Below are 24,746 nucleotides of genomic sequence, written 5' to 3'. Positions count from 1 at the left end.
GCAAAATAGCAGCAGACTCAGAGACTCCAAGAAAGGACTAGTGGTCAACAAAGGGGAGGGGTGTGGGAGGGTGGGTGTGGAGGGAGTGAGAAGAGGATTGAGGGGTATTATTTTTAGTACACATGGTATGGGGAATCATGGGGGAAACTGTGTAGCACAGAGAAGGCAAATAGTTAATCTGTGGCATCTTAGTACACTGATAGACAGTGACTGCATTGGGGTATGGGTGGAGACTTGATAATATGGGTAAATGTAGTAACCACCTTGTTTTATCATGTGAAACCTTCGTAAGAGTGTATATGCATAATACCTTAATGAAAAATTAAAAACAAAACAAAAAAAATTTGTAGATTATTCTTATGCATTTTTAACCCCACTACAGAAGTTCAGTAATTCTCTATGAAATTTCCTCTTGTTTAGATTTAGTCTGTACTCATTTTGTCATCCAGTATATTAGGAATCCCTCACTGCCTCAGGTTATCCACAACCTCTATGAGCGTGCTGCTGCAGTCTTAATCCAAGTCACAGCACACTGAACTAATTGGGCCAGGGTGGGAGGTTGAGGCAGGTCCCTAGCAGCCTCAGTAAGAGGTCCCTGCTTGCCTCCTCTGGGCCTGGTCTTTAACAAACCTCAATGCTATGGTCCAGCCTGCATTCCACTTTGTCTATGATTCGAATTGTCAAATGCCCTGTTGAAATCATTTGCTACATCTACAGCATTCTTCTACTTGGTATTGCTGAAAAATAAAAAAGTGCTGTCTTCCTTTTCCAACTGATCGCATGAGAGAATTTCACCTAGGGCTTTGAAGTTCGAAAGCCTGTAGTTTTCCATTTCTGTAGTGTTCCACTCCATCTTTTACCTGCCCTCTGAAAATTTAGACACTGCTTGTCCTTTTATGATTTACAACACTTTGCTTGCTCTTCCAGACTTCCTGGGGTGTCACTCTTAATGGGTTGTCTCTCCCTTTATCTTGTTTGAACCTTTCATTCTGGTTGGCAGATGATAGGTCCATTCATTGGTTGGATCCTGCAATTCCTGCTGCCAACATTTTTTTTTCCCTTCCAACAGTACTTTTATTGGGCCCCCTTTAACACTCTGTAACATCCAACTTTCTGACATTTACAGTCTCATAGGTGAGAAAGCAATAACTCATTGTTCTAATTTGCCTTTTTTTTTTTGAGAGAGCATCTCTCATATTTATTGATCAAATGGTTGTTAAAACAATAAAATTCAGTATAGGGGGGTCAATGCTCAATGTACAATCATTAATCCATCTCAGGCCTAATTCTTGTCAGTCTCCAATCTTCTGAAGCATAACGAACAAGTTCTTACATGGTGAACGAATTCTTACATAGTGAATAAGTTCTTACATGGTGAACAGTACAAGGGCATTCATCACAGAAACTTTCGGTTTTGGTCACGCATTATGAACTATAAACAATCAGGTCAAATATGAATATTCGTTTGATTTTTATACTTGATTTATATGTTGATCCCACATTTCTCCCTTTATTATTATTATTATTATTTTTATTTTTAATAAAATGCTGAAGTGGTAGGTAGAGGCAAGATAAAGGTAGAAAACATAGTTTAGTGCTGTAAGAGGGCAAATGTAGATGATCAGGTGTGTGCCTATGGACTAAGTATTAATCCAAGCTAGACAAGGGCATCTGCTGCCAACATTTTGGCAAAGCTAGAATCAGAATCCTACTCAAGTAAAACCCATTAAAGTGGTTGCTTTTTTGCCATATCCCATTTCCTTGTGATATTTAGAAATGGCTTGTAACCTGAGCCTGTTTCCACAGAATATAGCGAGAGCCCTCTGGTAGAGAGGCACACCTAAGGTTAACTTTGATAGATGAAATGTTTTTTCTTCCATTATCTTCTTTCTTCCCCTTCTCTCCCCTGTCCCTTTGTCTTTTACATCTCCTCCTGTTTTTTTCCTGAAGAAAGGACATTAAAGCCTTCTATTTCTGTTGTCAAATGCTGGCTCCCTGAAAATACTTTTTAAAACCTTGTTAATGAGCTCAAGTGTATTTGTTCACTGCGGCAAAGATCACTACTTCACAGTCCTGACAGAGTCAAAGGAGTTGATAAGCGGGGCATTTATGAGGATTTGCGGGTCTAATTTAAGACCAGTCATTCGATGTGATGCTTCCTTAGGATTAGGCAAAATTGATAACAGTAGTTCATGATCAGTGAGTAAGTTGTAAGTACTGGGTGGGATGTTATCTCCTAGCACTGGATCCTTGGACAGGTTTCTTAAGCTTTCTCAACTTTCAGGCTCCTCATCTGTAAAAGGGTTAGTTAGATACGAGTCAGTGAGATAATGTGTCACTCTGGCACACGGTAAACGCTACAAAATGGTGCTATCATGTATTAGTCCAATTTCTTCGCGTCAGTCCATCTGGCTACCTCCGCTCTCGTTCGGACCCACCCACCGTTCGCGCAGCGGGAGCGGCCAGCCGGGCGGGGACCTAGGGCGGGTGCTGCTGCGCCGGTCGGCCGGCAGAGGCCGCCAGCGCGCGCTCCTCCCGGGCGGCTCCCTCTCCCGCCACCGCCTCCCTACGCATGGCTGCCCCGGTGGCCGCCTGACGGCCGCCCGTCTCCGCCGCTGCGGGAGCCTCCGCTCCTGTGGGAGCCTGCGGTCGTCGCGGACCCGGCGGAGCGCGGCAGGTGGCGTGGACCTTGCGGGCTTGGCGGCGGGAGGCGCGGCGCGGAGGGACGGCGGGCGGCCCGGCCAGGGTCCTTGCGGGTCCTCGGCGGGCCCGGGGGAGGGCCCTCTTTGTGGCTGCAGTTGGCAAGATGGCGCCGGTGGGGTTAGAGAAGAAGCTGCTGCTGGGCCCCAACGGGCCGGCGGTGGGGGCCGCCGGCGACCTGACCAGTGAAGACGAGGAGGGCCAGAGCCTATGGTGAGACCGCGAGGCAGCGGGGCTGGCGCGGGACGTCGTAGGCCGGTCAGGTCCAGGCTGGCCCCGGGGCTGACCGCTTTGCCGTTGTTCCCACAGGTCCTCGATCCTGAGCGAGGTGTCCACCCGCGCCAGGTCCAAGCTGCCGTCTGGCAAGAACATCTTGGTCTTCGGTGAGCGCCGGAGGCAGGAGCGTTGCCGGGGAAACTGGGGTGGGCGAGGCGCGCATCCCTTTTCCAGGTCCCAGCCTTCCTGTCCCCTGCCTCCTACCTGCAGCCTGCCTCTCCGGGGAGGGCCTGGAGACCCTGGCTGGACCGCGGAGAGTGGCCAAGACCACGCCTGAGGTTGGGATGTTGTCGCTTTTGGAGAGCCAGTGATGCTGGCGTGGGGTTGAGAGCACATGCCTTAGTCATTTGGCCGCAACTTCAGTCCGGCTTTGAATGTCCCTGAGTCCTTATGCTTATAACCTCCAAGTTCGCTATATTGTGAGTGCGGAGGGGGCAGTGAGTAGATGAGAAGGCTAGGTGGAGGAGGCGGGGGAAAGGTGACTTGGGGTCTGGGATATGGGGAGATGCCACAGGAGCCTTTCCTTGGTCTTCATGAGCAGCTCACAGTCGGAGGGACCTGCAAAGGACAGCAGGCCTTTGAGTCCTCACCAGGGACTTCCCTGCATCACTCCAGCCTTCTCTCTTGGGTTACCTGGGTCAGGTCCCTTAATGTCTCAGGCCTGTTTCCTCATACAAGTGAATGAGTTTGAGTTCGTTCATGCAGCAGATGGATTTGCTGAGTGGTTTTTGTAGGCTGGGCACTGGGACAGCACACATTGCAGGCACTACACAGGAACCTCAGACTAGTGGGAGACATGTGTTGGGTAATTGCACTTCATCATGCCAGGCATAGGCAGATTACTGTGGGAGCATCACACTGCTTGCTGCTGTTTTGAAAGGGGTACTTTTGGGGTCAAGTGTTTTGAAGAATAAACGTCAGCATGCAAGGACACAAAGGGTTAGTGTTTTCAGGAATACAGAGGTAACAAGAGGGTGTGAGAATTTGGTATCCACCAGGAGCTCCTTGTGGAAGGTGACTAATAAGTAAGTTGGGGGCAGATTGTGTAAGGCTGAAGAGTTGCTTTCTCCTGAAAGCCCCTGATTCTCAAGGGCCTTTTATTTCACCTCCTACCCCTAATTCTCATGGGAATCACTGCAGTGGTGGTCTCCCCACCGTTCTTGAGGAAAGCATGTGATCTTTAGGTGATGAGCACTGCACTGGGTAATAGAGACCCCTTAGAGATGGTCAAGGAATGGGAGATGAGGGACACCAGACCTGTGTTACAGAAAGAACACTGGCAGCAGAGGGGCAGGTAGCTCAAAGTGAGCGGGTACCGAAGGTAGGCTGACAGGTGCTCTCTGTAGTCCAGATGGAATGTAGAGGGCCTGAATAAGGTAGTGGCATCGGGGATGGAGAAGAGGCCTTTGATCTGTGGAATGTCTTGTAGTTCTCAGGTTCTGTAATTCCATGTCATTAAATCCCAGGGGTGCCTAGTGATGTTTCTTGGTGGTGGCTCCTCTTAATATTTAAGGTCTTCTTTGGAGAAAGGGGGTGGGTAGTAGTTGGGTGGAGGGGAATGAGGAGGCATTTGGTAATTACTGAGATTATACTTAAGAGCTTTGCTTAGGTCTGTAATTAATTTTCATCAGTTTCTTAGCCTCCAGGATGCTTATGAAAGATATGTAAAATCCAAATGAAGAAGAGCTTCTATTCTTGATGATTATGAGGCAGGATTAGACATTTTTTAGTTCAGAGTTCCTGGGCATTAAGGCTAATTATATTTTGAAAATGTCTCGCTTTTCTTGTGAATGAGGCATCACCCTGTGGGAGCATCACACTGCTTGGTGTGAGAAGCTAACCCCTTTAACTTTGACTTCTCCAAATGCATGTGTGATGAATTGTATGTAGGGTCTGTGTATGTGCCTTATTCCTTCCCTGTGAAGTGAGGATTACTGCAGTGAATGTCATTTTGGATCTTGGAATTTGCTGCCTTTATCACTCCTCCCTACCCCAGCCACCCTTAGCAAAGCCTGCTTTGTTTATGAATGCAGGTGAGACCCCACCAGCAGGTTTTGCTGGAAATTCTTAGTTGTTCCTTCCTGTATGAATGTCAAGGCTCCCCATTCTGCCAGAATAAACAATATGCTTTGTCTTTTTATATACATCATTTTTAGGTGAAGATGGTTCTGGTAAAACAACCCTCATGACTAAACTACAAGGAGCTGAGCATGGCAAAAAAGGAAGAGGCCTAGAATATCTCTACCTCAGTGTCCATGACGAGGACCGAGATGGTGAGCAAAGCATGGAACCATGATAAGGGGTGCTTGTTGGTCTCTCTGACTCCTTTGTTGTCACTCCTGCAACATGTCTAGGCATTCTCAATTTTCTGTTTCATTCTAAGAGAATTACTCACAAGAAAATAGGTGAACTGTGTCTTTGCAGGACTTCACCCACTTTCCTTATAGAGTGTGTTAGCAGAAATGGGGAATGGGACTGTTAGCTGGTGCTCTGAGTAGCCCCCACTTGAGAGGAGATACTGAAAGAAGTGTTTCAGGTGCACATAAAGGAAGTGAGAAAGATATTTTTTTTAAGTGTCAGACTCTTCTTAAAAGAAATGCTTGGAAGATGTATCTGGGCATCTTTGTTACCTTTCCTAATTCTAGTGGAGAATCTGAAATTTGTGTGGTTCAGAGTATAACAACATACTCAGGAGAGGTTTCTGAGTCTCTCTGTGACAGTGTAGAAATGATTTCTTATGTTTCCTTCAGTGGTGAGAATAGAGGCTCAGGTGGTAATGTTCTCTCTTAATTTCTCATCTCTAGAATGTGAGTAGTAGTTGTTTCTATCTGTAAGATAGTTAAGATAATTAAAGGTGCATAGTAAGTACTCTTCCAAGGATTAGATATTTTCAAATTCTTAGAAATATGAGTTGGAGTGGATAATGGTTTTTAGTTAACCATTACTCAGTAATAGTGAAGTGTTTATAAACATTTAGGCTTCATGTCAAATTTGAATGGTTCTAAAATAAATAATTGGTGCCTTTTTATTGGTAGGAAAGTTACCTGTGTAGCCTAAGGATGAAGTATCTGCATTAAATTACTTTCTTTATATTTGCCTTTATCCATTTAAACAGTAAGTATTTTTATGTAAGGGTGATTATATAAGGGGGCAAATCCTACCACTTCTGGTCCCCCATTTCCTTATTGCTGAAATGAAGAGGTAGGACCCACATTCTTCCCTGCACTATAATTCTTTGATCTCTAAGAGTCATTTAATAGAGGGCATGGGTAAGGATCTCTTGTTAAATCATGGAGATCTGCATTGTATTAATGTTAACTTAGTGATCTTCTTAGAACCCCAGGGACTTTATTCTTCCTCCTCCTCCCCAACTTCTTTGACATGTTGAACATGCCATGAAGTGTGTGGAAGAAAAGTAGGAGGTAGACCTGATGCTGAGAGCTCTCCTTGTGTAAGCAGACCAAAGGCATTCAGGTGTCCATCTAGGCCCACTAGAGTCTGTGGGTAGGGCTGGGACTCAGGGACCACTGAGCAGGGCCCAGAGGCCTCATATCTGAGTCTTTGGCTTCCTGTCTGTGTTGGGTAGCATGGTTATTGTGGAAAGGGCTTTGGAGCCAGGCAGAACTGGTTCAGAATCTCAACTCTGTAGTGACTAGTCATGACTGACTTGCCCACTGTGCATCCCAGTTTCTTCCTTTGTAGAATTGGGTAACAATGCCTACTTTGTAAATTGACAAAAATAGAGGTGGCATGAGTCAGATGTAGCCAAGTACTTGAGACACAGTGGTAGCTCTGCTGTCCTACTGAAAGTATAAAACATTGTGTAGGTACTCTGTGAGTCTCTACCAATGCTTGTTTCGAGATGACATAAGTATATTTCATGCCAAAGCATTGTATTAACCATATTCACTTGCCTTTGAATACATGTTAACTTTCATTTCAGATTCCTTAAGCTTGCCTTAAAATCTTTTTGGACTCTGCATTTATGGATTTTTTTTTTTTAGGTCACCTACTTTCAAGTTCCTCTTTGATGGAAGAGTTGCCCTTACCTGTGGTTAATTATACATCTTTTGGCCATAGTCTTTTTTATTGTGTGGTGTGTGGTGTGACTGGGTATCACCCAGGTAGAGAAAATAGTCTATGGCTTGTCCCTGGTTTGTGGTGGGGTATGACATGTCATCGGACCACAGCCTCCAGGGTTGGGGGCATCTGTTTAACGCCGTATGTGGTGTGTGTGATCTCTGTCCATATGGATGAATTATGTGTAGTGTGCAGTGGGAAGAGAGGCTGAAAAAGTGAACCATACCTGGTGCAGGCATTAAAATCCGCGGTACACTATTTTTCAGACACGGCTTCAAAGCAGTATTTTTGAAGGCATTTACAGAACCCAAATCCAGTATCTAAAATGTAGTACAGTTTTGAAAGTGTAGCTAGATATAGAAACCTTATATTATTGAAATAAAATCACAAATATAAACTTCTTCACAGCATGTGAATGAATTGGTTACACAAAAGAAATTAGCTAACAGAAGATGGATTTTTAAGGTGTGTGTTGGCATATATTGGGAAAGAAGTTAGCGATATATTTTTGAGGTAGTTCTCCCTTCAGGCACTTTTGTAAAAAAATATTTCTCAAAAATGATACCTAAAAACATTAAAAAATATATTATTTTAGAGAATTACATTCTATAGTTTGATCATCTAGGTATGATTTTGGAACCATATGCTTCGTTAAATGCCAGCACTTGCACATTTGTGTATATATGTTTTTAACTTTTTACTATAGAGAATAAAAAATACATACAATCTAGAGAGACTAGTGTCATGAACTCTATTGTTATCTATCACACCTGTTCAAAAGTTACCAATTCTTGACCAATTGTATTTAAACTCTTCTCCCACCCTCTTCTCCTTTCACTCCACACTGGATTATTTTTAAACAAATTTCAGACATACATCACTTCATTTGTGAATACTTCCATATGTATTTCTAAAAGATATTAAAAGCGTAACCATATTGTGTACCAAAAATAATTTGGTACAATATTGCCAGGCATTCAGTAATTCATACTTCAATTTATCTTGACATTAAATATGAAGGCCCTGTCTCTCTGACACCCGTGGTGGTATGTGAATTCACTGCTTAGTGTGACCAACACAAGAAGAGCTTGTTTCTCCACAGGCTTTTCAGTATGGCTTGCTGCCTCACAATGCTGGTATCTTAGGAGAATGAATAATTTAGACTGGCACAGTTGACCAATGAATTTGTAGCTTTTATTAGTGTCTTGATTCTTCATGAGTGCTAACATATCCGTCAATCTTTATTCCTCAGACATTGCTGGAATCTTTTTAGATGTGGACACAATGTATTATGATAGTTAAACTTTTTTAAAGTTTGGATAGTTCACCAGGCACTTTGACCAAGGATTTCTGTCCACTGAGCACTTGGGCCCTTTTCTGGCTAGGATTTCTTTGTTCTATGTGGCCTTCTGTGGCTATCACCTTCAGGTTCTTCTGATGTGACTCTTTCACCTGTGCTGATGGTCATTGTCAGGTAGTAACTTAGCTTCACATCTTTTCTTAGATCACACACGCTGCAATGTGTGGATTCTGGATGGAGACCTGTATCACAAAGGCCTGCTGAAGTTTGCAGTTTCTGCTGAATCCTTGCCAGAAACCCTGGTCATTTTTGTTGTGGACATGTCCAGGCCTTGGACTGTAATGGAATCTCTACAGAAATGGGCTAGTGTTCTACGTGAGCACATTGATAAAATGAAAATTCCACCAGAAGAAATGAGGGAGCTGGAACGGAAGTGTAAGTAAATAGGATTTTTGTAATTGGAAAATTCACTGGTCTCTGGATGGTCCCAGTCACCTTCCTGTCCAGGTCAAGAGGCCTGCAAAGCTTCCCTTACAGAGTGTGTTTTATTTGCTAGCATTTGCTTCAGAGTCGGCTCATAAATTCGGTAGTCAAAAAAAAGTATTCCAAGTAGCCTTTATCTCAAGTGTCGCAGTTGAAGAAAATAAATTGGTTTTCCTAAAATAAAAGGGTTCTTCCCTCATCCCCCAAAATGTGGTCAGTTCTGTGGGTCTTTTTGCTTTTCTGTTACTCTCTGCTGAGTTAGCTTCAGTGGGTGTGGAAGCTTGCTGTGGTCTCTGCGACTTAAGTCCATTGCCCTGGGATTCCATTGACGTCCTATGGACCCACTTGTTGGCAGGTTTAAAGAAAGTCCTACAAAAGACAGATATTTGAGGTCCTTCCTTATCCTTACACCTATTCTTTTATTTCCTTTTATCCTTCATTTTGGGACCCAGCAAATATATGATTGTAGTTAAAAATTAGAAGGTCATTTTTATGGTCATTAAAGTGAAGGGCTATTTTAAGGCTAAGGACATCCAAGTCCTTTTGAGAACAAAGACCTTTCAAGTTAAAGGAAGTTTGTTTTTGTTTTTTCTCCTTAATGTGGTTCAGAAGCTTGTTTTTCCTCTCCCTTGCTTCTGTGCAGTTACATCAGCTCTGTCTGCGTGCCAGGGAAATGGGAGGGGCGGGGGCTGGAGCTGTGTAGCTGCAGCAGTCTTGGCCAGGGCAGGCTTGGCTCAGCCTTGCTTATTTCCATGGGATGATATCATTCCCTTTTGTGAATTAATGATGGCTTCTAGGGATGGCACAGGGAATCTTCACACTTACTGGCAGAAGGATTCAGAAATGTTAATGTGTTTTTCAAATCAGGTTTCTTGCTGTGCATCTTCCCGTCAAACTTCATCTTGCTCCTGTCCCACATTTGCTAAAACAGGGAGTCTAACATCTGCTTGTTTGGTTTGCTGTGCATGTGTGTTTCCCAGGTCACTCACACATGCACTGCAAGTGATTGTTATGCAGCTCAGCTCATCTGTCTTTAGCCACTGATCTTTCTAGATAATGCCTCTTTTTCTCCTGAAACAGATCCTAAAGACGACTTCTTAGAATGGTTGTGAGGCTGAAGAGCTATTTTTCCTTTCACTCACATTTAGTGTTGTACCCAGATTAGTGGGTTAATGCATTGGAGATTTATTTCTGAGACTGTTTTCTTAAAATTACAACCTTATAAAGATTTGTTAAAGCAGAAAAAAGGACAGAGATTGAGCCAAAGATACTGTTCTTTCCCAGATAGGGAAAGGTCCGCCTTGTACCAGGTTTCTTCTAGGCATTGGGGATACATAAAGCAGACAGGATGTCTGCTTCTAGGTAGTGTGTGTTCCCATGGCACACTGAATTTAGTTTGGAGTCTTAGTCGTTGATGTCTGTCAATTTAGGATTAGATTCAATGGCTTGTGACATAAACCCAAAATAATGAGATTGAGGTTTATTTCTCTATCTTGTAAATGAAATCCAGGGGTAGGTAATTCAGGCCTGGAAAGCAGCTCTGGGAAGACAGGGCAAGGACCCTGGCTCCTTTCTGCTTACTACTTTGCCATCTCTAGGGTATGATTCTTTCTCTTGACAACTAGAGCTCTGGTCTTTGACATCTGTGTACCAGGCAGCAGGATGGAAAAAGCAGAAAAAAGGGATGAAGTGTGTGTGCCTGCTGTCTTTCTGTGGAGGTGGGGAAATGCAGTCTGTGTGGCCATGGGTTCAGTGTCAGGGTTCCATTTGGTTATAAGAGCAAGAGGAGAGAGGGCACTGAGGCCAACTAGCAATTGCTGGAACTGCCCGTGCCTCCTGTCTCCGGCTTACCTTCTGAGGGCCTCTGTCATTTTCCCTGCCTTTCCTTTGAGCCACACCTTTGTGTTGCATGTTGAAGGAGTGCCTTTGTGCTGGTTTTGGTTACAATTTAATAAAGTAGTTGGCTATCTTCTTGCTCTGAGGACTCCTGCTTTCCAGATTAATTAGACTCTTGGTGTTGCATTGAATGAGTGAATGAAGGCCTGTCACCCACCTGGTTTCCAATCTAACATCATTCTCCAGTGTACTGAGTTTGGAAGGCTGCTCCTTGCCGACTACTCTTTCTGGATTAGGTTCCCCAGTGGTCCTGAATCTGTGGCAGCTGTTTGGCTGCAGGATCCATCTGAGCAAGGGGGAGGGCAGAGCATCCCTTAGAGCCACCAGAAGGTGGTGCGTGTGGGTAGGTTGGTCTTGTTTTTCCTGCTGGGTGTCTGAGGCTTCCCTTGCTTATCAAATAGAGGAAAAAGATAAGGTGCCCATCTTTGAGGTCTTCTCAGGAATGTCAGTGAGGTAGCAGCAGCTAGCGTACAGTGCACTGTGTTCTTCCCATACCGACTCCCACCTGAGGCTAACGAGGAGCCTCAGGTGGGCCAGTGGCCCTTGCTGTGAAATACTGGCCATCCCATGATCTAGAGAGAAATTTTTAATACTAAGTTACGTGTGTGACCTAAGGGAAATGCACATTTTATTATCCAAATTACTTAGTCCTCATTATGTTTTTATCTTCCCTTTTCACCAACCTCTGTGTTAATGAACTTGCTCTGCCTTAAGTTACTTTCTAAAATGCCAAGTTATTAAAAACACACATGCGTTTCCTATTGTTGTTGGACAGCCATAATTAAGTCATTCCTTTAGAGAGCGAGTAGTCTGAGGGCTTCCCAACCACTTTGGGAGCATGGTGTATGTAGAATACAGCAGAGTTGGCGCAGCGCACTGGAGAATGGAGTTTCATGGAGCTGCCCTGCCCCTGACTCCCGTCCCATGGTCACTCAGCTTACCTGTAACCTGCTACATGCTCTGCCTTGCTCACTGTCTTGGAAGCCCTGGTTGATCTTGGGCAGTTATAAAAAATATCCAGACAGTTGAACCATTGTATTCTTTATTGATTTGAAGATTTGTTGAAATGCTTTAAAAAGAGTGAGAACCTTTCATTCCTTCAAGATCTTTGAACAATCATGCTAACTTAATCAGAAAATTCTCCTCTGTTTTGGTCCAAAATGCAGTAAAAATCTCTTGAGTAGATTGCTTATATGGGCAATGAGATTATGCGAATGAGCTTAATTAAAGAGAATTGTAGAGATGAAATGCTACATCTGCATTTTAGGGCTTAGGCAGTTAGTTTTCAGTTTGCCCAGTACAATGTACTCCCAGATAATTCCAGAAGGTTATATAACGATAGTCTAACATCTTTATAATTTAAAACTTACTGTGTTAAAGTGTTTGAAACCTGTTGAGAAGATGCATATGTGTATCTTTCTCTAGATTCTCTTTAATCCAGTTATTTGCACTTTCTTATTGAGCATGTTGTGGATGAGAAATAAAAGACCTTTTGGTCCTTTAGTCCCATTGGGTGTAGAGGGGTAGAGCTGCCTGTTTGCTCCTGTGTCTCCAGGCAGCTTTAACCATCATGTCCTTGTTCCCTGGCCTGATGTATGGGCCTTGAAGCACCACGAAAAGGTAAAGCCTGTGGCCTTTGTGTTCACTTGGCTTAGCCAAGGCCATAGGCCACTCTTGAGCTTAAAGGCCCTCTTGTGGGGTTGCATCCTTCACTGAGGTAGTAACTGTGTGTGCCAAGAAATGGATGTTGTACCACCGACCCCTTGTTGTGTTAGGAATAGTTCTGTGAACATTGCACATGTGACTTAGGATCTCCTAAAGTTGAGACCGAGTCCACAGGAGTGAAGGTGACAAAGGAGTCATGGTTGGTGCTGGGCAAGTCCAGCCCTGCACCTCCTTGCAGACATAAGTCAGCTGTATGGAAGTAGCATGTTCTTGTGGAATTTCCTTGCAGCTGCTATTTCTAGTGAGGACTCAGAGAAATTTTATAAATAATAAGCTGTTTGTAGTGGTTGCCACTGTTGAAGTAGCACAGTTCAAATATTCTGCTGTTTGGAAAATGGAAGGTATGTAAGAAAAGTGACTTTTCTCATAGTAGGAACTACTGGAGCCTGAGAAGTTTCTAAAAACCCAGTTAAGGGTCAGATACAATTGAATATGTCTGGGAGAATGCCTTTGCTGCTCTGAAATTATCTACTCAGACTATGTCAGAAGTGGCATTTTGCATCACCATCTACAAATCCTTAATATTGCAGTAGGGTGTAATCAGGAAGTTTGTCACAACTCTTTATGTTTTGTGCTTGTTACTACCTCTCCCACTTTTCTAAAGCTGGCGTGTATATTTTATTTTGTGTGTGTATGTGTGTAATTTTCTTTTCCTTTTTCACCTGTAGTTGTGAAAGATTTTCAAGACTATATTGAGCCTGAAGAAGGTTGTCAAGGTTCCCCACAGAGAAGAGGGCCTCTGACCTCAGGACCTGATGAAGAAAATGTCACTCTGCCTCTAGGTGACAACATGCTGACTCATAACCTGGGCATCCCAGTGCTGGTGGTGTGCACAAAGGTGTGTGCCGGGGAAGTGCAAACTTTCTGGATTTGACCAGTGAACATCACCATCTGAAAGAAACCAAGAGGTTTTAATTAGATGTTTTCCCATAGGAGAGTTGGGCTAATTCAAGATTCTTTAAGGTATATAGAAGATGTCAGGATCAGGATAGAAAATACTCTAATTTAAGATTGCTGGTGGAAACATATCATCACTCAGTCTTGTTCATAGTCTGAGTTAATGTCTTCATGGAGCACTGTCAACTTCACTGAGTGATTCAAATTTAGAAGTAAAAGCAGTGTTCTTAAGAACTCTGTATACCAGCTCATGTAGTCCAAACTAATTGTGAAAAAATAATACTCTTTTGGGCTTTGGTTCTCTAAATTAGCCTGTTGGACTTGAGATGATTTTCAGAAATTAATATAATCCTAGGAAAAGAAGGAAGGGAACTTAAGGTTTGAGTATCTTCCATCCTATAAAGTGATGAGATGGAAATAGAAATTAAGGTAAGTCATAGAGAAAGTTGTAAAAGAAGTAGTTATTCCCAGTGAACTACTGTGTTGCCCACCAGCAGGGTGTGCCATTTGCATCATGCTATTAGAGTGAAGCCCTGTGGGAATGTGCAGTGCTCAGCCATGTCCTGGGGCCTCTTTCCTCATGTGACTTCATTTGATTCTTAGAACAACTGCGAGGTGATCATCCTGTTATATCCCCACTTTACAGATATGGTAACAGATCCAGTATGGACAAGAAATTTCTCTCTTTGGCTTTCACACTTGTTTAATTAATACTTGGCTATGGCTTTCTTCTTTGGAGCTGTGATACCTTATTTCTGAGGAAAATGCTGTTCCCATCCTCAGCAGGCAGAGAGACAAAAGATGATTCCTTTCTCTTTCTGTCTTCCCTGCAGTGTGATGCGGTGAGTGTCCTGGAGAAGGAGCATGATTACAGGGACGAGCACTTTGACTTCATCCAGTCACACTTGCGGAGGTTTTGCCTCCAGTGTATCCTTGGGGTGCTGTGGTGGGGCCCATGAGGATAGACTCCCCTGTCTGTCTGCTACTCCAGGCTTCTTTCCAAAGGGGGCATCTTCAAAGAGATGAAGTTCTTTCTGAATCCAGAAGAGCCGTATGCCAGGGAGAAATTATATACATCTTTATGCTAGTTTTGTGTTTAACTGCCTTGAAATTTGAGACTAATTTGTGCCTCTTTTTGATCACTTTTTATTTTTAATACCTTTAATTGGCTTTCATATTAAGAAGAAAGCTGATTTATGGTAATTTTATTACCAGATTACTTTGATCATACCTTGGAAATCTTTTTAAATGTTGATTTTTTGCAGAAAAATTTTAATTACACAACACTACTATTTTAGTTGCTGCAGGTGTTTTCCACAGATTGATGTGGTGTGCTGTCCATGAGAGAGATGCTGTGTCAGTAGTCTTTAGGTTCTTGTTTCTGTAGAAATCCAGTAGCAGTTGGTCCCATAGTCCCACACCCTGGGTGGGGGTGAGGGCTGGGTTCCTACCACTTCTTTGGACCCTTAGCTTGTCCAGCTCAGGGGAGGGTGGCAATGCAGTACCCATCTGTCATAAATGTGCATAATCTTTTAGGTGTAACTTGATCATGTGAGCATCTGCCTGGGAAAAAGTCTATTTCTTAGGTATACTAAAGTATTTTTATGGCTAGCCCAGGAGCCATTAATTTGACTGTTTAAGAAGTTAAGCGGTCAGAAGACACAGTTCACATGTTAAAAAAAGAACTGCATGGCTTGCTAGCATCAATGTGCTTTATACTTTTGACATGGTTCATCTGTATTGACCATTTAAGTTTTAAAAATTTTAACCCTTTCTGTTGATCATGTATTGGTCAAAAACTGATCAACATGTGAGTAGGTGACAACATGCTGACTCATAACCTGGGGATCCCAGTGCTGGTGGTGTGCACAAAGGTGTGTGCTTCTGTTTGTTTGCTTTTGTCTCCTCCTGCAGTGATTTTGTTTTCCTTAAGCGGATTGATCAGATGGAGCTGCCTTGATATACACATCAGTGAAGGAAGAGAAAAATCTCGACTTGCTGTATAAGTACATTGTTCATAAAACATATGGTTTCCACTTTGCCACACCTGCCTTAGTTGTGGAAAAGGATGCAGTTTTTATGTGAGTTCTTTATAGGTGACACTTTCAAACTGCTTCTCTTTACAGTACCTTTGTTCTTTACATTTTATCCTTCCAAGCAAGGTGCCTTCTGTCTGTACAGCCAGCTTTCTGTTGCCTTGGGGCAGTTTTTTTTGGTCTGGACCTCATAGGGGATAGATAGACCCAGCTTTCCCTTTCTGCTCCTTCCCATGTTACTTGCCATTCTGCCTCCGTTCTGAGGTCAGGGTGCTGCCTTTCTTCAGAGCAAGTTGCCGAAACTTAAGCCAGTCATTTTTGCCACTTACTGTCAAATCTGGTAGAATAGAGGCTGGGGAGAAAGGTGAAGTATAGGGAATTGCTCTGCCTTGGGATCCTGAATGTCTTCTGTTGAAGCATCTGGATTCCCTGCCCATTGGCAGGGATGATTGTGAGCATGCTGGCTGGTGTCCCTGTCAGCATGCTGTGGCTATTCTGAAGGCTTATTGTGTTTGTGGTATTTCACATTTGGGAAGCCACTAGGGCTGATTGTCCTGGACAGAGACTTGGATACCTGTTTGCCCAAGTTTGTGTCTATCTCTCTTGGGAGGATGATAAGTATTGTGGTTTCATAAATGAATGTTGTTGAAGCTGTGGTGTTTGAGAGGACTTGTGCTGGTAAATTTATGTTTTTAGGTTTAGATACCCTCTGGACTTAAAAAAGATTTCCAGTTTATTCAGCAAATACCAAGCACCTCCTAGGTGCCTGAGTTCTATGCTAAGGACACAGAAATAATACATGGTCCCTGCATGTGGTTTAGGAGGGCACCCAGCTAAGCAGGGATAGGGCAGTGCTGGGGTGATGGGGACAGTGCAGCAGAGAAGTGGGAGTGAGGCCAGAAGGATGAGTGATATATGTCAGGCAGGCTAGAAGGAATGCAGGGCCTGGAGGGACAGTCTGAGAAAGCTGAGGGATGAAAGCCAAGAGTTCCAGTGGACTGAATAGGTCTCCTTCCAAATAATTCAGGGAGAGCCTCACTTGGGCTGCTCAGAGAGCAAACTTTGAACTGATTTTAGAGAACTGTTGTTCAGAGCCATCAGGCTGGTCCCAATGACACAAGCTCAGGGAGTGGTATGTTCTGAAGTTGGCCAGTGCCCAAATCGCATGTGATCCCCACGGAGCAGGAAGAGCTGGGAGACTGGTTGGGGCTGGTCTGGAGTAAAGAAGCATCTCGCAGCTTCTGAGAGCTGCATGGTCGTGGCGGCATCTTGATGGTGGCCTGTCTCTGCACCTGTTGGTGGTTGCCTGTTGGGGAGCTGGTGAAGTCAGCAAGGCTGTTTGGGTGGAGCGCCATGGCTAAGCACTCTTCTAGTTACAGAGTTATGTGCAGGAAGGAGTTGGATAGAGAATGAGAGCCCTGTTGGAACAATCAGTTGCCATCTTTTAGAACTTTTGGAGTTCAAAAGCATGTTATATAGCACATTTCACAGTTACTCCTTTAGGAGAATCTGGTGGGAACTGTAGGCTATGGCTTAACTTAATGGGACCTGGGTGCCATTCTGCCCTGTGATGTTGAGCTGGATAGGAGTTTCGAGGACTTTTTTTTGTCCCTCTGGTTTGGGGCCCAGGATAGTGCATGTCCTGGTCCCCCTAACCTTGGCTTCAGGTTATATCTTCCCATATCAGTAAAATAAAAGAACCAGTCCACAAGAAAACTGTCAGAAGGAAGAGTTCTCAGAGAAACAGCTCACAGGAGGGGTGCTTCCCAGCCAAAGCCCAGAGAAGCAGTTCTGTCCTGAGCTCTGTTCTCTGTGCCGCTCTCAGCATTCTCTACTCTGTCAGAACAGGGCCCTGTTGTATCCTTGCTCTTCTGGATGGAGTTGTGGGAAAGTTCTGAACACTCCCTGTGGGTCAGCCTATGGAATCAATAAGATCCCATTCTGGGTTCTGTGAACTTAACTAAGGAGCAGAGCCTGTTTTATTGATCTGCTGGGTTATACCTGCAGTAAATTTTGGTTTGTCTGCCAAAAGCTATAGGCCAGTCCCAGCAACCACAGACCAAATCTTGTGGGAAAGGATCTCACCCAGGAGTCGTCCTAATCAAGAATGTGTTCTGATACGCTGTAAGGCAGTCCCAAGAAAAACAAATGCACTTCTCTCTCTTTGACTTCAGACCTTCAGGCTGGGACAATGAAAAGAAAATAGCTATTTTACATGAAAATTTCACAACTGTGAAGCCAGAAGATGCATATGAAGATTTTATTGTGAAACCTCCTGTGAGAAAGGTGCCCAAATCAATCACTTTAAAGAGTTATATGTGCTTCTTATGGGGAAAAAACATATAAGGAAACAGTCTTACACATTGGGCCATTTTGCAGGTGGGTGAGGGAGTAATCCAAGGGCCTTTAAAAAAAAGTCTGTAGAGGAAGTCTGGTGCTCTGTAAATGGCTCCAGGTGGTGGGGCATGGGGGATGGAGCACCCACATATGTGTTTGGGTTGAAGTTTCCCATTAAATCCTGACAGTGCCGCTGCTACCTCTGGGTACTGTTTGTAGCTCCCTTTGCTCCTGTGATCTGCAGACCTGATGTGGGAGGTTTTGTTTAGCACTGCCAGACTTAAAAATGTCAGCTGGCCACATGCCAAGACTTGTCTTGGAACTGGGGAAAAACACAATGCTGTGGTCTCAACAGGGACTCTCCCCAGACCCGTGTTGAGACCCAAACCTAAGACTCTCCTTTCAGCATGAATTTTGACAGTAGTTCAGGGGTTCTTGGCCTGGGACTACAAACCAGTGTATCACTTCACCTCACTTCACAGCTGGTCCATGACAAAGAGTTGGCAGCAGAGGATGAGCAGGTGTTCCTCATGAAGCAGCAGGTGAGCCTACCAGGGAGGCCGGAGTAGAGGCTTCCTCATGGGTGAGATGCCAGTTCCCTGGGGCAAGGTTGGGGGGTATCAAAAAGAGCTTGCAGCGTAGAAGTATTTGTGAACCCTGTCTCCTCGTTCCTTCTCATTTCTAGGATTGGTACAAAATGGTGAGATAGCTTTCTCAGGTTCTCCTGCCTGCCTTACAGATTGTCCTAAAGTGATAGGCTTAGTTAGTATCTTTTAAAGTATGCTTTCCCACTGGGAAATGTAGGTGTTCTGGCGTAATATTGTGTGGATAGTTTACCAAGTGCCCTGACCTCATTTCCATTATTTCACATAGCCACACACAGCCCTGTGCATGAGGGCAAGTGAGCTGACACACTCAGCTTGTTGGTAAGGAGAGTAACTTCCCCAAGCTGACAGTTCCCAGCGCAAGCCCAGCGCCACCTCTGTGTTGCATCTGGACTGCCCCAGTTCTGCCTGGTGCTGTGGGCAGACCTGCAGGGGGTGTTGAAAGATCCTTCACCAGCTGTCCCTTCTGTGCTCTCCCTGCTTCCTTAGCTTCTGAACTGGTTTTTGGGGGTATTTTTTCACCATACACCAAGCTGCTCAGTTTAAGTATTTTGCTTTATAGTGTGAGACCTCTTAAGTTGATTGTAGTTAATGGTGCCCTCTAGTGGAGTACTTGGAAGAGTGTCTCCAGACTTTCAGTGCATTCTACAGGCCTTGGTTAACAGCCATTGTGCCCCTCTCTTTGCAGTCACTCCTTGCCAAGCAGCCAGCCACGCCGACGAGAGCTTCTGTGAGTACCTTACACTAAACAGGGTCCAGGCCCAGTATCTTGGATGTCTTCAGACTTTTATGCCATTATTTCTGAGAGCTTACATTTGTGTGGGCTTTCCTATTTGCAAAGGGAATTTGGTCTCCCTAAAGGCCCATGGCAGGGAACATGGTAGGAACTCAGGAAAAATCTGGTGAAGAAATACAGCTCTGGGAATTATAGTCAGCAGCTTTTGCTATCTTGATCTCTCTTCTCTCAGGAGAAACTGAGGTCTAGAAAAGGACTGAGCTGGGATCAAACACCCAGGTCCTGCCAGCCCTTCTCCCTAAACTGTGAAAATTACTTTTCAGAAGTATGTCTTCATTTTTGGAATATATGTTTTCTGTTATGTTTATGTCTGTGTGTGACTTGGGCTGGTTTTGGACATAGGAATCCCCTGCAAGAGGACCTTCTGGCTCTCCAAGAACCCAGGGCCGGGGAGGGCCAGCCAGCGTGCCTAGTACCTCGCCAGGCACGTCAGTAAAGAAGCCGGACCCAAATATCAAAAGTATGTATCCTGTCTCTGTGGAAGGTGGTTTAGTCCTAGGCCTGAGCCCTGCAGGGAGGAGCTCCATGGCCAGGTTTGAAAGGTGGAGATTCAGAGCAGTTGGGCTATTTTCTTCCCCAAGGAAGGTTGCTTTCCAATCCCCGCTCAGAGGGAGGGGCCTTGGGGTTGGCGGAGACCAAGGCCTGCTCCTTCCTTTGTTAGATTTGGTGGCCCTCACACCTGTCTTTGTGTAAGACCTCAGGCGTGCCAATTCCTTCAGAGAGGAATACAGTGTCAACTTACTTTAAAATGTGTGTTTTGAGTCTTTAGCTTTGTTTCTCTTTGTATTATTACCACTTCTGAATTAGAGGATTTTCCCCCCTTCTCTTGTCAAGCTCAGTTACTTATTAGTTTAAGTAGCCATTATCCCCATGACTTAGTAATACCCAAAGATGTTGGCTGCAATAAAGCCCTCAGAACAAAACTGTAGTTTTTGCATGTGTGATGACTATCTTCTATTCAGGGTGAGAGCTCTTCATAGCAGCTTTGGAGTGTTAAGGAATTAACAAAACTTGGAAAAACACATCTCATGGACAGGGAGATGATGTGGGGCATGGTTATCTGTTATGTCTCCGAACAGGTGGGAAATCTAAACAGGTTTCCACTTATGCTTACACCTTAACCCCAGCAGTGGCAATATATAGTCATAGTAAGTGAATGTGCTCAGTATCCTAGGAAGATGATTTGCCACAAATTGGTAATTCAACCTGAAAAACCAGTAATTTTTTGTTTGTTTGAGTCATCCAGGTTGTATTGATGCTTCTGTTTCTTATTATTTCCTTAGATAATGCAGCAAGTGAAGGGGTGTTGGCCAGTTTCTTCAACAGTCTGTTAAGTAAAAAAACAGGCTCTCCTGGAAGTCCTGGTGCTGGTGGGGTGCAGAGCACAGCCAAGAAGTCAGGTACTGAAGGACCCTTGAAAACCTGTCCCCCTTGTGGTTGAACAGTGCTGGGAGGTGGCGGGTGGCCAGGCATGTCAGCCTTTACCTGGCCTTCAGACCCTCGGTGTTTTGAGCAGCCAAGCAAGGAGGCACATCTCCACTTCATACTGCGCAGTAATAGTACCTTATTACCATGTAGGTTTCCTTGGCACATTAAAGGTGGCGTTTATGTACAGGTCCTCAGAAGCTCTGTCCATTGGAGGCGATAATATAGAATGTGGTGTTGACATTTATTCTATTTAATTTTCTGTGATGCTTTATAACGATTTTTGTTCATTGCCTCCAGTCTTGCCATGAGCTAGAGCCTGTGAACCTTCCCTGTCTCACTGGAGGGTCATCATTTCCTCCTCCATGAAGCCCTTGTCACATATACACCTCTGTGTAGCAGCCTACCCTGCTGTCCCTCTCTGTGTGGACAATTGGGCATGTCTGTAGTCTCAGAGATCTCTGAAACAAGAGAGCTAAGTTCATTGGGAATTACACATTTACCCAGGAAGCTTGAGACCATTTTAAAAAGGTCTTTGCTTTTAATTTTCCACTGGCTATAAGGAATTTTAATACAGTTAACATCCCTAATTGGTGTTAATACAGTTAACATCCCTATTTGGTGTTTTCAAATCCAAATTGATGCTCAGATCACTCCATCCTCAGGTCAGCCTGGGTCTTCAGGGGCTCCCGAGTTCTTAGAGACTCAGGATCTCATCTGGTGATCCAGGCTATCAGCTGGTATTCCCTAACAGGAGACAGAGGCTGTTTCCAGGCCCCAGTTAGTGTTTGACAGCAAAAAAATATGAGCACTGATTTTGCGCAGGATTGAAATGTATGGCCTCACTAGTTTTATATACATACGGAAGCATGGCATTTCCAGACTGTTCATGTGAGTTAGCCTAGAGTGTTGTAATTAGAAATAAAACCTAAACTACCTGTTCTATCTGAGGCACAGAAAGTAGTTTGCTTCATGCCAGAAACTCAGATGCCACCTCTAAGAAGCTGGTGATGGCAGTGCATAGGGGTCAGGGTTGGGTGGTGAGAATGTTTACAAAAGACCTGTGTTGGCGCAAAGGCACCCTAGGCAGGGGCAGTTTTGTAGTTGGGTGGAGTCATAGACCTATGACATTTGTAATTAAAAAGGGCTGAGTTAAGGGCTATCTCCTCATAATCATTGCAACAAAAAAGACTTTCCTCATTCTTACATCAACCATGTGTGATTATAGAAGTCTGTAAAATTTTAAATGTTCCTTTTTAAAAATTGCTCTCAGTTCTCCCATCACTGCTGCCCTTTTTTTCTTTTAAGGACAAAAGACTGTGTTGACAAATGTTCAAGAAGAACTGGATAGAATGACTCGAAAACCAGACTCCATGGTAACAAACTCTTCAACAGAAAATGAAGCCTGATTCTCCTTAAAAAGTGCATATGTAAAATGACCAAATAACTATGTATATTGATCTGCTGAGACAAGGATTATTCTGATATGGCACATGCTATCAGTTTTTTGGGGTAGGGGATATGAACTTAAAAAAAATACTTCATTGGCTTGTCTGAGTGAGAAGTGCACATTTAGGAAGGTTACATGTCAGACCCCTTTGTTAAGGATAACCTCTGGACTCTCAGGCATGTGGCTGTCCTGTGGGAAGCAAGTGCCGCTGGGCTTCTTGTGGAAGGGAAGGTAGATGGTGAGAAGGAGGGCCCACTTTCTTTCAGGGTGCAGCAGTGAGACCAGGAAATTATCGTATGATGGTTAGTCTGACCAGTTGCGTGCTTGTTAGCAAATTCACTTGTTCTTGGGAAGCAGATGAAGCAGCAGGAAGTCCAGGAAGGACAAGGACTGAAAGGAGGAATGAGAGAAGTGATAGTGGGGAAGCTGAATGTTGAAGGAGGTGGAGGAAGGAGGGACTGAGCAGTGTTAGTAGTACTGTGTGTTCAATAGAATTCAAGTAATCGTTTTTAAGAAGCATTTCCAAACTCAACACTAAGTAAAAACGGGAATTAGACTTGTTCTGAATGCATCTTTAACTTAGGAGGGATGTGCTAAGTTGGGGGATGCCTGAGTCAGGTGGAGCTGACAGGTGGGGAAGATGGTAGCTGCCCAAGAAGCACATGCTTGGCCCAAGCCATGTCCTTGTGGGAGGTGCTGGGCTCCACACTTTGGGCAGACGCTCACTGGGGTGTGTTCAAAGTCAGCAGTTACAAAATTAGTTTACTTTGAATTGTGTTTGCTGCATAGCTCCTGCTTTGTTTTTCAAATTAATTTTTTTTTTTTTTTTTTTTTTACTACCACAGGCTGGCCTACTAATAGAGAATGGGTGACCAACCTCTCATTTTACCATAAAGCAATTTGCTACAGAAAGTTTGAGGGAGGCTTTTAATGTAATTGCACTCTGATTAATTGGCTTGCACCAATCCCTGCCTTACAGTCTGTGGAAACCTTCACGGAATTCCACTGATGCAAAAGGGTCTTGTCTTAGCTCCCTGGTCTGATCAGTGCTATCAGAAGAACAAATAAGTGTGAATGTTTTATATTGAAAATGGAAATGATACATTTCTCTTGTTTGTGTTTTTCATAAAATGTAGCATTTCTTTCTTACCGAAATAAGAGTTTTAGGTGTCTCTATTTAGGGCAAATTCATGCACATTGTCATGTCACACTACCATTCTGGAAATGACTTCGGTATATTTGAAATAGCACTTTTAATTTTATACGTGACACAGAACATTTGAATGCAAACACTACCACTAATTTACTGTATAAAACTGTTGTCAAACCAAGGGGAAAAAACCACAGTTCATTACTTTTTTTATATGAAACTTTGTTGTACTGTGTCTGAGCATAACTTCCCTAATATCATTACTTCTACATACCAGATTCAACTGACCACTAACATAGTACTGGGCATCACTAATATCCTATGTTAATGTAACAAGAGTCTAAGACTGTCTTGAATTGCTTTTTTGTAAAGGTCTGAACACTGTTAAGGAGAAAGCTGAGTATTGACTTGTCTTTCTGACAAACGTAAAAACATGTTTCTTGTGCCAGTTTTATTGTTGACAATATACTTTTCCCCTGTTTAAAATTTAGTTGTTTTTTTTTTATTTCAGTGTCCCAGTAATGACAGCAAACTGACTCTGGAATGATAGTTATGGTATCAACTAACAGGTTGTAGCCATACTAATGGTGGGGTCACTTAATCCCTCTATAGCAGCTGGCGGGTGGGGTGCTGCAAAACGAGTGACCTTGGAAACAAGAAAGAATCTTTGGAAAGGCATGTGCCTAAGAGGGATACAGTGTGAGTTTAAATTTTGTTGGAAAATGTTACTTTTTGTTTCATTTTTGTCATTTAAACTGATGAGCACTTTTTGAGTCAATATAAACTGTACTAAAACCGGTGAAATGCGAAGACACCTGTCTTGTGAAGAAATACCACTTTTAGTTTCTCCTGACAAGCGGATGCTCTTAGTTTTGGAAGACACTAATGCTTAGTGTCATGTGCTCAGTGGTTGCCAAAGTCTACCAACTTCGGGGAGCTGCAGGGTTCTTTTTGAAGGGTGGGAAGAGGGGAGATATTTTGTTATTTTGAGGTTTTCAAGTATTGGAACCAAAGGCCAAACAACAAACAGCCTTTTTTAAAGTAAAATTCATTTTATTTGCAGAATACACTTGTATGGTAAACTGCTAAAGGCAGTTTTATGACTATTTATTTATATTATAGTGGCTACATCTGCTGTTTGTCTTTAAAATGGAAAAATCAAAGAAATAAGATGTGACCAAGATAAAGGCCATGATGTGGTCTTTCCTAAAAAATGCAATGGGTATGCTGCTAGCATTATGTAATTTTTTTTGCACTTTTTTTTTGATTGGCATTTTAAAATCACTATTTAAACTGAAGATGTTTTCATGTTTTATTAGTTTAACAAAGTTCAAAGTGACTGCTCTGTACATCATGACCTTAAAAATGTTGATGCTGTAAGTGAAAGTTCACTGTTGTCTCTATATGAGGATTATTGATATTTTTAACTTAAAATTAGGACTGCAGATTATTCCCCCACCAGCCCTAGTCCAGGGGTATGGCTCTATCTGGATGCAGTTTGCAGTCGTGTGGAACCTTGCTTTCTAGTGCTGGAAAATAAGATGTCTCTAATTACTGGCTTCAATAAACATGAATCCAGACTGCTTACAA

General features: G+C 43.5%; 1 protein-coding gene across 5 annotated transcripts; it reads left to right on the top strand.

Moving 5' to 3' along the window:
• Positions 1-2,571: 2,571 nt before the first annotated feature.
• Positions 2,572-24,746, top strand: DYNC1LI2 (dynein cytoplasmic 1 light intermediate chain 2). 5 transcript variants are annotated; one of them, XM_073226827.1, is made up of 14 exons: positions 2,572-2,913; positions 3,010-3,083; positions 5,133-5,249; positions 8,561-8,791; positions 13,129-13,298; positions 14,191-14,284; positions 15,303-15,438; positions 17,568-17,679; positions 18,213-18,272; positions 19,024-19,065; positions 19,474-19,591; positions 20,415-20,531; positions 21,865-21,932; positions 23,668-24,746. In XM_073226827.1, the coding sequence occupies exons 1-14, from the start codon at positions 2,807-2,809 to the stop codon at positions 23,701-23,703; spliced, it is 1,482 nt and encodes a 493-aa protein (XP_073082928.1). In that variant the 5' UTR covers positions 2,572-2,806; the 3' UTR covers positions 23,704-24,746. The 5 variants fall into 5 exon arrangements, with proteins under 5 accessions (XP_073082928.1, XP_073082931.1, XP_073082930.1 ...); XM_073226830.1 differs by having other exon boundaries at positions 22,852-24,746; XM_073226829.1 differs by having other exon boundaries at positions 2,573-2,913; positions 21,865-21,978.

The sequence above is a fragment of the Manis javanica genome, chromosome 17 (assembly GCF_040802235.1).
Source record: "Manis javanica isolate MJ-LG chromosome 17, MJ_LKY, whole genome shotgun sequence".
NCBI lineage: Eukaryota > Metazoa > Chordata > Mammalia > Pholidota > Manidae > Manis > Manis javanica.
This window is presented reverse-complemented; position numbering and strand designations above follow the sequence as displayed.